This window comes from Symsagittifera roscoffensis, chromosome 10, assembly GCF_963678635.1.
Source record: "Symsagittifera roscoffensis chromosome 10, txSymRosc1.1, whole genome shotgun sequence".
Taxonomy (NCBI): Eukaryota; Metazoa; Xenacoelomorpha; order Acoela; family Convolutidae; genus Symsagittifera; species Symsagittifera roscoffensis.
This window is the reverse complement of record NC_087071.1, coordinates 21,544,801-21,560,316: the sequence shown is the minus strand read 5'-3', so window position 1 is coordinate 21,560,316 and position 15,516 is coordinate 21,544,801. Positions and strand designations below refer to the sequence as shown.

Genomic DNA, 15,516 nt, shown 5'->3' with positions numbered 1-15,516 from the left:
TCTCGTGCTGGATGTTTTGACAGTTCTAAAGAAGTCATGCTTAGTAGTTTTCCTTTTTTTATCATGCGCTTGAAGTACTTCAAGATTATTTACAGTGGTCTGGTGGGACCACACTTTTAAACGAGCTTTTAAATGGGACTCATCAAACGCAGCGGGACCATATTTCTAAACGAGTACATTTTGATGCATGCAAATTTCACATTCCCGAGTTTGAATTTGCTTCCTTCCTACTGACTCTATTAATGTATTTTTAGGTTATGGTGTTTCTGTAAGTCTTTGAAATATTCTGAACTACTCTGGCTGGTTAAAAATGGCGGGTAATTTCCGAGAGCGAAATCCAGGAAAGTCCGCTAAAACGGAAGACGGAGAGGACTGGAATACAGTCAAACGACTTGGCTTAATCAAAACTAATGAATCACTTGACGAGAAATTCGGTTACGAACAATTTAACGATGGTGTGGAACGAGAGGGTTGGTTAGTTAATTTTGAGGCCTCGGAAATTGTTGACGAAGACAAAAGACTTATATCTGCCATAAGTTATTACTTCATTTTAACTGATGGTAGCCGACTTAAATGTTCTCAGCCATACGCGCCGTATTTCTTTTTGATCACAAAAGAAGGCACTGAAACTGAAGTATCAGCGTATCTGGCTAAGAAATACGCAGGAGTGCTGGCCAGTGTTGCTATAGTGATTAAAGAAGATCTCGATTTGCCAAATCATTTGATGGGTTTGACAAGAAAACTGATTAAATTGTCCTTTCTTAATACAAACCATATGATGAAATTGAAAACTGCTTTGATGCCTATTGTCCGACGAAATCAAGAAAAGGCAAAAAGTCAAGATGCCTACACGTCGCTGTTGAGCAACGTTTTGTCTGCTCAAAACGATGGACCTTCGGGTAGTAGTGGTGTCAAAACTGCGATGGGTAATAAATCAGCCAGTGAAAAAACTATGGAACAGTCTGAGAACATTTTGGATGTACGAGAATATGATGTTCCGTACCACGTGAGAGTTGCGATTGATTTGAACATTTTCGTGGGTAAATGGTACACGGTGAAACATGTAGCGGGAAAATCACCAGAATTAGTAGACCATCCAACGTTGATAGATTGGCCTGATCCGGTAGTTTTAGCGTTTGATATCGAGACAACCAAGCTTCCATTGAAGTTTCCTGACTCAGCTATTGACCAGATCATGATGATATCGTACATGGTTGACGGTCAAGGATATTTAATTGTAAACAGAGAGATAGTCAGTGAAGATGTTGAAGATTTTGAGTACACTCCGAAACCTGAGTTTGAAGGACCTTTCGTGATATTCAACGTTGTTGACGAGCAAGCTTTACTGCAACATTTCTTTGATCACGTACGTGAAATAAGGCCTCATGTTTTTGCGACTTACAACGGAGATTTCTTCGATTGGCCTTTTATAGAGCGGCGAGCAACAGAATATGGATTGGACATGCATCATGAAATTGGGTTCTCGAAAGACTCCCAAGGCGAGTATAAAAGCAGAAACGCAATACACATGGACTGTCTGTGTTGGGTAAAGCGGGACAGTTATTTACCCGTTGGAAGTCAAAACTTGAAAGCGGTTACGAAAGCGAAACTGCGCTACGATCCTGTGGAGCTAGATCCAGAAGAAATGTGCCAAATGGCGAGAGAGAAGCCACAAATCCTGGCTAATTATTCGGTTTCAGACGCTGTAGCAACCTACTATTTGTACATGAAATACGTTCATCCATTCATATTTGCTCTTAGTACAATTATTCCTATGAAACCTGACGAAGTTTTAAGAAAAGGTTCCGGGACTTTATGTGAAGCATTGTTGATGGTTAAAGCGTTTGAAATCAACATTTTGTTTCCAAATAAACAGTTGACAGAGTTGAATAAAATGACTCCAGGAGGTCAAGTTTTGGACAATGAAACGTACGTTGGAGGCCACGTGGAGGCTTTGGAGTCCGGCGTGTTTAGAAGCAACATCCCAGTGAAGTTCAGAATGGTTCCAGAGGCGTTTCAGAAACTAATTGGATCCCTGGACAGCACTCTTCAACATGCTCTGGTAGAGGAAGAGCAAATACCTCTGGAAAATATCACAAATTACGACGAAATAAAGTCTAAAATTAAGAAAAAGTTGGAAATTTTGCGGGATTTTCCCAGCCGAATGGAGAATCCTATGATTTACCATTTGGACGTTGGAGCAATGTACCCGAACATCATTCTGACAAATCGCTTGCAACCTCCGGCTTTAGTTGATGAAACAGTTTGCGCTACTTGTGATTTCAACAAACCAGGAGCTAGGTGTCAAAGAAAAATGGCGTGGGTTTGGCGTGGGGATGTTATGCCTGCTAGTAGAAATGAATTTTACAAAGTGCAGTACCAGTTAGAAACTGAAAAATTTCCTCCTCTTTTTCCTGGAGGGAATCCAAGAGCTTACCATGAATTGACTCGAGAAGAAAGAGCGGCAGCCGAAAAGAAACGACTGGGAGAATACTGCCGGAAAGCCTATAAGCGAACCAAAGTCACCAAAGAAGAAGTAAAATACTCGACTGTATGTCAGCGTGAGAACTCATTTTATGTCGATACAGTGCGAGCGTTCAGAGATCGGAGATACGAGTTTAAAGGACTCACTAAGGTTTGGAAAAAGAAGTTGACTGAAGCTACGAACTCTGGAGATATAGAAGCGATTCGAAGCGCGAAGAGCAAAGAAATTTTGTACGATTCGCTTCAATTGGCACATAAGTGTATTTTGAACTCGTTTTACGGTTACGTAATGAGAAAAGGATCTCGCTGGTTCTCGATGGAAATGGCAGGAATCGTTTGTCATACAGGAGCCAATATCATCAAAGCAGCTAGGGAACTAGTGGAACAAATTGGACGACCATTGGAACTTGATACAGATGGTATTTGGTGCATTCTTCCGGCAAGTTTCCCCGAGAATTGTGTGTTCACGACCAATGACCCCAAAAAACCCTCCGTGTCTATTTCATATCCAGGGGCAATGCTAAATGTGTTGGTCCAGAAAAACTTCACCAATAATCAGTATCACGATCGAGTAGCACCTGAAATTCCAGAGTACACCATCCGAAGCGAAAACTCGATTTTCTTTGAAGTTGACGGTCCGTATCTGGCGATGATTTTACCAGCTTCCAAAGAAGAAGGAAAGAAACTAAAGAAGCGTTACGTTGTCTTCAATGACGACGGAAGCATTGCCGAGTTGAAAGGCTTCGAAGTCAAAAGAAGAGGTGAATTGCAGCTGATTAAGAATTTCCAGTCTTCAGTTTTTGACTCGTTTCTTAACGGAGTTTCGCTTGAAGAAGCTTACGAACACGCAGCTAAAGTAGCGAATTATTGGCTTGATGTTTTGTACAGTAGAGCTGCTAACATGCCTGATTCTGAATTATTCGACCTGATTGCGGAAAACAGATTCATGTCGAAATCTCTATCTGAATATGAAGGTCAAAAATCGACTTCGATTAGTACCGCTAAACGTTTAGCAGAGTTTTTAGGAGACCAAATGGTAAAAGACGCGGGTTTGGCTTGTAAGTTTGTGATTTCAAGAAAGCCAGAAAACGCGCCGGTTACAGAGCGCGCAGTACCTCTGGCTATTTTCCAGTCGGATCCAGCAGTCAGGAGTTTCTACCTGAAAAAGTGGCTGAAGTCTCCTGGATTAAACGAGTTCGACATTCGAGAAATCTTAGATTGGCAGTATTACGTTGAAAGATTTTCTAGTTGTATCCAGAAAATTATAACAATTCCAGCAGCTTTGCAAGGTCTTTCAAACCCGGTGCCAAGAGTTGCGCATCCGGATTGGCTTCAGAAACGGCTGATTGAAAAACTTGACTACAACAAACAGAAAAGAATCAGTGAGATTTTCATGCCTTCGTTGGGAAATTCAACGGACACTAAATCAAATAAAGGCGTAAAGGATATTGAAAGCTTAGGGGGGAAAGGAAATAGTGTTCCGGTTATTAGAGTGTCAAAGAAACGAAAACTGGAACTTGAAAATCTGGAAGCTTTGAAGAAACCCTGGCGCGAATTACTTGGAAACCCTCCCGAAATGGGAGAATCAAAGGAAGCTCTGCAAGCTTGGATACAGTTTCATAAAAAGAAGTGGGCGCATCAAATCAAGCAAAGAAAGAATCGCGAGTTGGTCGAGAAAACCAGTAAGCGTCAGAAGTCTTCAACTGAAGATATTGCTGCAGTTCCTCAAGGTTATGGCACGGGTTCCAAGCGAGGTCAAGGGCTGAGTGGAGGTCTGAATACTTTTGTGCGGAAAACTCAAAGTACCTTAATGAATACCCATTGGCAGATTATCCAACTGACAAAGACGAACTCTCCCGGTTTGTTCAAAGCCTGGACACTTGTTGGAAATGATTTGCACTGTTTGAAAATTTCAGTACCCAGAATTTTTTATATAAACATGAAACAACCTAAAGAGCAAGAAAGAGGTCATATTTGGAAACGAACCCAAAAGTATTTACCCAGAGCGCATCCGACGTATAATTTGTACCAGTATTGTGTACCAGAACAGAATTTTATAGAACACGCTCAAGAATTACAGGTCGACTTTACATCTCCGAATGTAGAAGGTGTTTATGAACTATCAGTGCCTTTGGAGTTCAGATTTCTTGTTAATATTGGATGCGTGTGCATTATTAATAAACACGTAGTTAAGACGTTAATAGGTCGTGATACTGAATATTTTGACATGCAAGAGCTAACTGAGAAAACCCTAGCTGATGTTACATATTTAGAAGAAGATAACAACACACATTTGCTGAAGAAACTATTCCTTTATCAGTTTGTAATTTCTGGTAGAGGTGTGACTGCTCTTTTTGGAACCCATATGTCCAAAGCGTACCTGTGGATAATTGACCCGTCTGGTACAAATGCAATCCCGAATTTGAACTCTATGTACGCGACCGAATGGAATTTGAAAAAGAACAAGGAAAATGTTTCTTCTGATTGTGTACCGCAAGGCGGAATTTCATTTGAATCTTCGGTTTGCAAAGACGCCGATGCTGTTAACAAACAACTGTCGAAAATTTTGCAAAACTACAAAAGCGAGAAACGAGGTCCGACAATCGTGTGTTACCAAGCGAACACATTTAGATATTTCAACAAGATCGCAGTTCTGAATAATGAGTTCCCGACTATTGATTTGACCGTTGAAGATCCCCCGAATTTATTAAGTGGCCTTGAATGGCAGAAAATGGCGTGTAGATGGAGTATAAAACACTACTTGAATTTCCTGTTGCGATATAACAGTTTGGTGGACCATTGTAGATATCTACATATACCGATTGGAAATATGCCAAATGAAGATGTGTTTAATTTCGGGGCTGATTTGTTCTTCGCCAGACAGTTGAGGAAGCATAATCATCTGATGTGGCTGTCTAAGACAGATAGGCCAGATTTCGGAGGTGAGTTGACGGTGATAAATTACAATAGGTGGTAGGTTCAATTTCAATAGCTGGATCGCTTTTTGTCGTAGTTCGCACATTATTTATAATTAATTTCAAAAGCAACAGTTTTTTGGCAAAAGAATTCTTAAAGTTTGATTTTTGAATAGCATTTCATTTGGCATCGTAATGAATTTGCAAAAAATATCTTAGTACTAGAACAATTGGCTGAAAATGAAATGACTATATTATGCATATGAGTTCTCAAATTTAATACATGCACCACACTCAAAATTACCACCTATTGTAACATATCACCGAGTTGACTTGAAAATTTAATTTTAGTTCGAAGCACAATTTTTGGAAGTTTGGGTAGTTTGATGCCTGTTTACACGAGCGATCTACACACATTTTGCCCCCTGCTAATTCTGAGTCTCGTAAATTTATTTAAGCATTTCACACATTTACACAGTAGTGATTACGAGTAGTGCTTAAAAGCAAAGCTAATTATGATTCTATTTTCAGTTGATTCTAAGAAACTAGGTTCTGACTTCAAATTCAATTGAAAAAATTTGCAATTCTATTCTGATTTTTAAAAATTATTGATTTTTGATGTTTAGGAAAGGAGGCGGATGACCACAGACTGGCCAGCAACTGTTTCGACTCCCATCGAAGTGTGGAGGTCATTGACCCCGGGCTGTACAAGGGTGAGATACAATTTTTAAATCTTCCTCCCTTTAAAGTCTCATGTTATCAGAAAAACCGTCGTTTGTCGAAAAACCATTGATTCAAAAGGCAATTGTTGAGAAAAAAATTTTGAAAGCTAAAAATACATGGAATCCGATATTTATCCCAAATATCCCGATGGAAAACCATGCGTGAGGAATTCTCAAGTAGTTGCAATAGAGAAGAGATGCAAAAAGTTAAATTCTTTCGAAACAATCTTTAGAAATTGATATTTAACTTCAGGTGTCTGTGTGGAGATGGAGATATTGAGTCTGCCCATAGCTACCATAGTGCAGTCGCACCACGTGAACGACATGGAGGGAGGGGCGGCAGACTCTATCAGCTTCAACCTCCTCCCCCAACAGAACATAGCAGACCACATGATGAGTAGCAGTGGTCAGTCTGGATCGGACCAGCAGAACAGTGTGGCAAGTGAGTGGAAGAAATCGGACTAATATATAAATGTATTCGTTTTCAAGAAATTTTGCTTTTAATTTACAATAAAAAACAAGAAAAATCCCATCTTGCAAAAACACCACAAAGGGTAGTAGACTGCCTACCGAGTGGTGTCTTTAAGGAGAAGTTAACTCTTTTGCCTGTTATCGTTTTGTGTAGCTTCTGGTGTTTTGCCATGTCGTCTCCTATATATGGCGACATTTTCGAAACTCGAATCCAGTTGATATGCCTTAAGTTATTTCAATCTACCGTAGCTAGGAAAACCGTAGCTAGTTTTTGGTTTTTTCTTGATAAATTATTCGAGTGTCTACCTAAAGATATAGGTGAGAGACGTTTTAAACAGAGCTACGAAGTTATGGGGGATATAGCTTTTTGCCTCAATCATGGGGACTATGCAAGAAATGAGAACTTTTTGTTTTGTTCAGGTTATGACAGCAGTGTGTTGTGTACGTATGCCTTCCGAGTGCTGAAAAGTATGGTCCACAGCTGGCTCAAAGAAGTGTCCGTGTACAGGTACGTGTTAATGCCTTTGTCAATTTACCCAAGTTATGTTGCTTATAGATGAGGCAAGCTATAGGGGGAGTGTGGAAAAGTTATAAGATCAGTGGTACGATGTTCACCATTATCCGTGCTTGTGGCAACATTACACAATAACTAGCTCAGAAAAATTTGTATGTATGCCCTGGGTTGATTTTTTTCTACATAGTCAAAGAGCTCGCGAGAGCAAGTGTCTTGTAATCGGGAACTAGACGTTTTCCTGTTAAATAACTTCTCTTAAAAATCTGTAAGAAAATGAACTTGCTTTAATGAACCCTATGTAATACCAGTTGAACCCTAAGTAACCCCAACCTATTTCCCACTTGATCGGGGGGTAATGCAGTTGCCTTTGCACCCTGGGGTTCAAGTTCCGGCCACATTTTTTTTTGAAGTATATGGAGCTGAATTTTTTGGGAAAAATTGCATTGTCGGCCTTTTGGTTTGTCTGCTCATATTGTGTCGGCTTAGTTGCCATATCACGGCTTTTCTTTGTTGCAAGCATTTATCCTTGTATTGCAAATGTTGTTGATTTCTTTCTGTAATTTATGTTTTTAACCGCGGCTCTGTATATTTTCTTTTATATGCAGTCGATAAACGAATTGCAGACCATTAAATAGGTCGTGATGATTTATTCTATTTTTCGAAATGGATTTTAAATTCCAGGTTCCCCAGTGGAATAAAAAATTCACCTATTGTTCCATTTTTCTCAAATTGGGGTTTTTTTATCAAAAAAGTGGTCCATCATAAATTGTTTTAGAAATTCGAAGAATTTTAAGGCTATCTTGTTTTCAAGAGTAAGCGAAGATCTGCTTCGCTTGTGTGGTAATCACTGCCTCGGCAGTGGTAGAAGCGATCTTCCATTTATTATAGAAGTTATGGCTCCTGATGATGCCAATAAATATGATCATGATGATCATTGTTGTCAAGTGTCGAGGAACTTGATAGTTTTGATTTTTTGTCCACAAAAAGTCCTGAAAGTTGTTCAAACTCAAATTTCTTTTTTGTGGTTTGAATTCAAATTTTGTTTTTTTTTTTAAAGTTATGCAATTGGCTCTCGGCAAATGGCCCGAAAAAATATATTATTTTGTTTCAGAAATTTCCGCGGAATAAGAAGTTTGTCTAACTATCCAGTTATTTCACATTGGGTTTATTTCATGGGTAGTATGTTAATTTGTTTTTAAAAATTCGTATAGGACTCGGTCGTACATCTCTGAATACTGCAGATTACTGAGATACGGCGTCCTGGAACAAATCAATTGTTAAATAAAAACCCATCCACCTAAAAAAAAATTTTAAATGAGCCATCCACTTGACACTAGTTTCGGATGTACTTACGTTGACATGTTAAAATTTCAACGTTCGAAATGATAACTGAAGCCAACGTTCGAATGTTTCCTTATGAATGCTGAAATACGTCTTTCTATTTGCTTAAAAATTGAATGCAAATTGCGAGGTCATTAACGGTTTTCACAATACATCACTTGGAGTGCGAATGCCTTATCCCTGCAGTTATTTACTTTTTTCCGCAAAAGAGATTTCAAAAAATTTTAGTTTCAATATTTATTTCTTAATATTGGAAGTTTTTATTCCTTTGGTGGGGCGCTATCAGGGTACTCCTAAGATTTGCATATCTTGCCTCTTGTTTTGACTGCTAAAAATGTTTATTTTAGTTTGTTTCCGAGATCACGTTTTTTGTGATTTATTCACAGAAAAAAAAATAAATCGAAATGGAAGTTCGTTCAATCAATTTGTACAATTCAGCGTTCAGAAATCTAGCCTCTAACTAAGACTACTGAAATCCTTCAAGATTGCGAGATACGAAAATTTGGATGAGTTTTCTGAAATGTTGAAAAATATGGCGTATTTATTTTTTTTTGATGCTATGAAACATGCAAATTTTTTTGATTTTTCCATAAGTTTTTCATTAAACTTAGAGAGCTTTTTCTAAAAAAAAGTTTGATTGATATTTATGACGCTTGAATAAAAGATTGATGCCAGTAAATAGTATATGTGCGGGCTAATGAAAATTCATAATTGAGCTAAACAACAGTTTCATTCAAGAATTATTGATTACGCAAAAAATTTCATTTCAGAATTATTTTCTGAATATGGCAAATGCAGTTGCATGCTGCCGGCCTATTTATTTTAAAAAAAAATACGAAAGACTGAAACCAAGTAGTTTTGTAGGTTTGACCAGTATCGTGAGAAAGAACTTAAAAGTTAATTTTTTCTTAAAAGTAGTTCAACTTATAGAATTGAAAAGCTGTTGATGCCCCGAGCCTATTTACTATCATTGCATTATATTTCGTTTTTTTTCCTCTACGTATTTAAGGAAGCAATCTCCGTGTTCAACAATCATCGTGGGTTGAAGCATCGTGGGTGTGACACACTAGTTTCAATGAATTGGTTACTCTTACCTTATCAAAATAATTGCCATTAATCGGTCACCAATTAACATTTCCAAGTCGTAGCCTTAAACTTTAGATCTCAGCGTCTTGATCAAGAGTCATTAGATCAAGAGTTTTTTTATCTAATTGAAACCTGATTTTTTTTACCAGTCTGTTTTGATGGTTGTTACATAATTTTGTTTTAATAATTTTGTCTCTTATAAATCGGTTACATAATTTAGTGTTCGTAATTCGGTTACATAATTTTATGTTTCAGGAACCAGTGGGCAGATCTGCAGCTAGTGCACTTGTTCAGATGGCTCACTACCTCTGCCTCGTACTTACATGATCCTGCCCTGACCAAGATAGTTGGAGTGATGATGCAGAAAGTACTCATTCAGTTGGTGGCAGAGTTCAAGAGGTTAGAGTGCACTCATATTGCAATTAGTTACTGCCAGGTTTTGGTTTTAATCTTTTTAAAATTACCGCTTTTTTACGTGATTGAAGAAAATCTCTGGCAAAGCAAAATCATTTCTATAAATTTTGTTCGCTCACTGAGCAAAAAGTATAATTCATCGCCCATTTAAGGCTCCTAACATTTGAGGTGTCTATTGTCCAGAGGTATATTTTTCTGCTCGATATCGTTTTATAGTATTTTTTCCATGCGTATACCTCCCAAAATAAGATCAGTGTGTCTGAAGTTTTTTAATTATTGCCTTTGAGGCTGGGTTAGTTAACTTGACGAAACTTCTTGATTGTTAGAAAACATCGCATAAATTGAATATTTGAAAAAAAACAGCACTTACCTGATTGTGAGGAGTTCATTGAGAGAATGCTTGGCAATTCTTCGACTTGAAATCAAATTCTTTCATATCTTTCTATAACTGTTTGTTTTTGTTCAGACTGGGAGCAGACATAATCTACGCCTCATTTAACAAACTCATAATCCACACGACCAAACACACAACGACAGACGCCCAGTCTTACATTCAATTCATCTCAGACAACATCCGATCACGTGATCTATTCCACATTCTGGACTTCAAACCCAACAAGTTCTGGAACATTCTGATGTTCATGGACTCGTGCAACTTCGGAGGGGTCATCTGCAATGAAAACAGTCATGAATTAGAGAAAAATAGCAGCGAAGACAAAGAAAATCAAACAAAAGAATTTAAAGGAAAAGGTGGGGGAGGGGTAAGCAATGAAAAAACTACAGAAACTCAAGGTGGGAGAAGAAGCAATAATGATGATAGTGTAAATGTGAGAGCTATTGGTGACTTGGACGAAGATGAAGATACCGAATCTAGAATTGAAGAGGGTGCAGTTATGGGGGGTGACAAAGATGATGAAATAGAAGTAATCGAAGAGCCGAATAACGGAGACCAGAAAACTGAAACTCAAGAAAACAGGTATAGTTGTGATAGTTTTTTTTCAGTAGTCCATTTTGTATCACTGCCTTTTCTTATTTACTGAGTTAGGATGAATGAATAAAAAAACTGTTTTCTTTTTCGGTTCGGTTTAATCTTCTCAGAGATGAAGTGTTAGAATGAAGAATGTTAGTGGGTGGTTATGGTATAAATTCCTGAGAAGGTTAATCCGATACCACCCCCTAAAACTGATACTGAGAGTAGGCCTAGAATTTTTTGTGCTGTCTTTTTGCTCTGGGGGTTGACATATAATTAAAAGCGAGCGCCTGAGATATCACTTGTTTTTTTTTGTTCAGCGATTGCTATCAATGGTTTACATACTGGTAACTTTTATTTTTTTTCTTTTAACAACAGTGCGGATGACCTTGAAATAGACAGCAACTGGAATCTGATGTACTACCTGCCTCTGGACGAGGCAGATGACCTGCAGGGCCAGTTTGGAGTGGTGGTGGCCAACTACTTGGTACTCGTGTTGAAGAAGATGCAACAGTTGAGAAGGGACCACTCAACTATGGCTACCGAGACTGTGATTGTGGATGGTGGTTAGTTGCGTCATTGGAAAAGTAAAAAAAAAGGACTTAAATAGAAAATGAAAAATAGTTCACAAACTTGAAAACTAAAAAGAATTTTCGTAATTTGAAAGTAAAAAGTTAACGTGATTTAAAAAGTAAAAACAATTTCAGTGGTTGGATAAGTAAAAATTTTTACAAAACTTGAAAAAAAGTTAAATAATTTGAAAAGAAAAAAAATCGACAACTTGATCTAAATAAACCTCAATTTAAACATGCCTACTCCGTTTCATCGCAAATAGTACAGAAGGACCAAGCGTTTATTTTTATTTGTAGTTTCAAATAATAATAATAAAGATCGTATTCACCTTCATGTCGTTTGTGTCCAACCAAGGTGTCCGAAGGATTTATTGGAATAATAGGGGCATGTGGAACTGGCGTGCCTTTATGAAATCCTTCACTAACTTACTTCAGGCCTTTCAATTGATCCCTTCTTGAACCCATTGGTGATTTGCAGCAGTTCAGTTGTACGAACTTTCTTTTTTTTCTATTCTAACGTTTAGTGTTTAAGAGTAATGAAGTGTTTAAGAGTAATGGACGTAGTGAGTACTCTTATATAGGTCGTGCTGATTTTTTTTTCAGGAAAAAGCCTTAAAATTTGTACACGCTCAATTTTGATTTTTCGCTGTTTGACTTCTTTTTAAGTACAGTGCATTTCTGTTGTTAAAAGGAAGGTAAACTCTGCTATCAAACTGCAAAAGTGTAAAGGTCACGAAAAACGTGGTCACGATCTACTTCTAATTTCGGCAATGGATAATAATTATCAGATTTCCCAGTGAAATAAAAGGTATACCTATTGATCCAGTTTTCTCAAATTGGGTCATTTTTAACAAAAAAGAGTCCATCAGAAATTGTTATACAAAGTCAGAGCTTTAAGGCCATCTATTTTTTTCTTCGAAATTCAAAAGGTGAAGATTTTTGAAAAAAAACAAGTCAGTTTTTGTTTCAGTTTCCTTGCGCTCATTACTCTTTTTCAACTGTTATTTGGCTATGTCCATTAAAAGTTCATTTATTTGGAAATTTCACTGTAGCATTGGAAATTGCATTGCATCTGCTCTCTGCTTTATTTGTGGCTAGTGTTCAATCTTCTTGCTACTTTTAAGCTTCCGTGGCTGAGTGGTTAGTGTGTGACTATTAATCTCAAAGTTGGAGATTCGAATCTCAGACGTTGCCGAATTTTTGCTAATTCGAGGCTTATTTCTATTTTTTCTTTTTGCACTTTATAGTGCTGCTTTTTGTCGCGTTCTTGTTAGTGTTTGCGAAGCTAATCTTCGCCTATGTTTAAATTTGTCGGGTTAATGAATCACTAGGTTTCACCGATTTTCCAGGCGAGGATGGCAAAGAGGTCATGTCCAGTTTCGACTCCACACTTCGTGAGTTCTGTCGCAACCTCATCTCTTCAGACATGACTCAGAAAATAGTGGGAGTTGTTCACGCTCTCCAGATGAAACGACAGGTGAGTGGAAATTAGACGATCATCTCTGTCGTTTTTTGTTATCATCAGAGTTTTATTTCTTAAGACATAAAATGTGGGGTTAAACATGCTTTTCAGTTTTTTGCCAAAAAAAAGGTTTTTTAGAGCTAATGGAGATGTTTGATAATCTTTCAAAAAATCGCGAGATTGTGGTCCAGGTTGCATAGAGTACCTTAAGTATGCAGTAGATTCAAATTGATGAGACAAAACTAGAATAAACAAGGATAGCCGGTTGCTGTGCAAGTATCACAGAATGTTCCGAACATATTTTTAAAAAAAAACTTGAAAAAAAAGTTTTCCGTGTGCGGTTTGATGAAAGGATCTGAGCGAAAGACTAGACTTTAGGCATTTCCGATCTTCATAGAGAAATAGGCATATTGGAAGTCAGTTTTCTTCGAAAACTGATTAATTGCAAAAGTAAAAAAAATTAATTAAAACAAAATATGCTGAATATTTTTAAATTTTAAAATATTTTTTATCCCAAGATGGTGCTAAAAAAAACGTCTAAAACTTATTTTATTCGAAAATTTTTTTGGAAATTTTTAAATGTTCAAATCACGACTGAAATAACTTTAATATGATATATTACTCAACCGGGTCCGATGATTGTTTGTGGTACCTGAAAAAAAACACGCCCGAATTCAAAATTCCTCCACATTTTCAATGGTCGAACAAAAAAAATTTAAACACCCGAAATATAGTTTCTGGTTTAAATTTTTAGTTTCTCACTTGCTTGAAGTGCTTTGGAACGCATGATTATTAAGAGTATTGAGCGTAGTGGTAATCAGTCCTAAATATTTTTAAATGTTTTTTTTTTTTCAGGAAAAAGTCTTATATTTGTTCACGCTCAAGTTTGATTATTCGTGGTTTATTTAAATTCAGTTTATTTTCTTTGCTAAAGGCAACGCAAACACGACTATCGAACAGCAAAAATGTTAAGGTCACGAAAAATGTGAAAAACTTCAAATCTCAAAGGATTCCAATGATCAGATGCCCCAGCGAAATATAAATTTACCTCTTGATCCAGTTTACTCAAATTGGGATAGTTTTATCAAAAAAGCATCAATCATAAATTGTTCGTGAAATTTAAAGAGCTTTAAGGCCCTCTATTTTTTTTCGAAATTTGAGATAAATTTGAGATTTTCTGTTTTCCTGAGTAAAGTCAAATATTTTTAACAGAAATTCGAGTTCAACGAATCAGACAACGAGAACAAGTTCCCACTCTTGCCCGGCTCCTACCTGAAACTGACGAACCCAGAACTGGAATTCATAAAATCAGTCTGCCATGTCTTAAGCTTAGACACAAGTGTTGCGTCTCAAGTTGAACAAATGAAGAAAACGGTGTTGAGGATTATTAATGTAGGCGAGTTTTCAGACTCGGCTGATTTTCAGAATCCTTCCCTGTCGTACATTCTACGAGAAGTGATCTGCAAAGAGTGTAATTATTGCAGAGATGTGGATTTATGTCGAGATATTACACTGGATTTTGAAGGAGAGGAACTTGGTTTGTGGAAGTGCACGGAATGTTCGACGCCTTACGACGTTGATAATATTGAAATGAGTTTAGTAAGCGAAGTTCAGAAATTGAGTTTGGCCTTTGTGTTGCAAGACTTATCCTGTTTAAAATGTAAGAATATTAAACAACTGAATATGAAGCGAACTTGCGAATGTTCGGGACAGTTTACCTACTTGATCAAAAGAGATCGCTTCCGACAGCAGTTGATGACTCTGTTGAATATTGCGAAGTATTACAAAATGGATTACTTGAAAGAGACGGTTCTTTGGACTAGCAGAGAAGCTAAAAAGAAGTAAAAACTTAAATTTCCAGACTTTGAATTTTGTCAGACTTTGTTTTGGGCTTGTGTTTGAATTTGCGTGATGTATGAAAATGTGTCTCTACAGGAAAATACTTATTGTGGCTGGTAACTGTTCTCATACATCAAGCCAACTGTTTATTTAATGCTTTGAGTGCTTGTTTATTTACTCTAATTTTGATCATTTCAATTTACTTATTTCACCTGCAAGAGCAAGTGTACTTCTATCAGGAATAGACTTTTCCCGCAAATAAATTTTCTTGAAAATGTGCGGTTACTTTCAAGTGACTGCAGCAGTAGAAAGTTCAACTGAACTGTCTTTTAGTTCGTCGTAGTAAGTAATTTGTTTTCGGAATCATGGTTTTCGTCCTGATTTCCGTCGGCTAAGTTTCCGTTCTATCGAATGCTATCTTTACTATTTGGTCCACTTGTTTAGCAAAAGAATTTCTTATTAATTTTTCGATGCTGTGGAAAAATATTTCGCTTTTCTCAAAATTTGTTTTTCTCAAAACCGACTCCGCCTACTCCCGTGTGTGCCTGCATTATTTTAACCTTACCTAATTTTCTACAGCCTTCAAAAACGTCGCCGGAGGCTTTTGGAGTTTTTTTCGATTTCTCAGGTAAAATACTTATAATGGAAAGACGTGCTGATAAACCTACAGCAAAAAAAAATTGAATGCGACCATTTTTACACAAACTCGGGATAACTACGTATTTT

General features: G+C 37.2%; 1 protein-coding gene across 1 annotated transcript; it reads left to right on the top strand.

Annotated features, from left to right (window-relative positions):
• Window positions 1–257: 257 nt before the first annotated feature.
• LOC134855087 (DNA polymerase epsilon catalytic subunit A-like) lies at window positions 258–15,038 on the top strand. Its single transcript, XM_063871467.1, has 9 exons — window positions 258–5,426; window positions 6,026–6,112; window positions 6,375–6,563; window positions 7,013–7,100; window positions 9,789–9,932; window positions 10,414–10,923; window positions 11,296–11,483; window positions 12,839–12,966; window positions 14,164–15,038. The coding sequence occupies exons 1-9, from the start codon at window positions 311–313 to the stop codon at window positions 14,794–14,796; spliced, it is 7,083 nt and encodes a 2,360-aa protein (XP_063727537.1). The 5' UTR covers window positions 258–310; the 3' UTR covers window positions 14,797–15,038.
• The last annotated feature ends 478 nt before the right edge of the window (window positions 15,039–15,516 follow it).

What these genes read in the sequence shown, in the direction of transcription:
- LOC134855087 (XM_063871467.1), top strand. Translation starts at nt 311, where the DNA reads ATGGCGGGTAATTTCCGAGAGCGAAATCCAGGAAAGTCCGCTAAAACG. An exon ending in TTGGTGGCAGAGTTCAAGAG is followed by an intron (nt 9,933 to 10,413) that starts GTTAGAGTGCAC and finishes GTTTTTGTTCAG; the next exon opens with ACTGGGAGCAGACATAATCT. An exon ending in CTCTCCAGATGAAACGACAG is followed by an intron (nt 12,967 to 14,163) that starts GTGAGTGGAAAT and finishes TATTTTTAACAG; the next exon opens with AAATTCGAGTTCAACGAATC.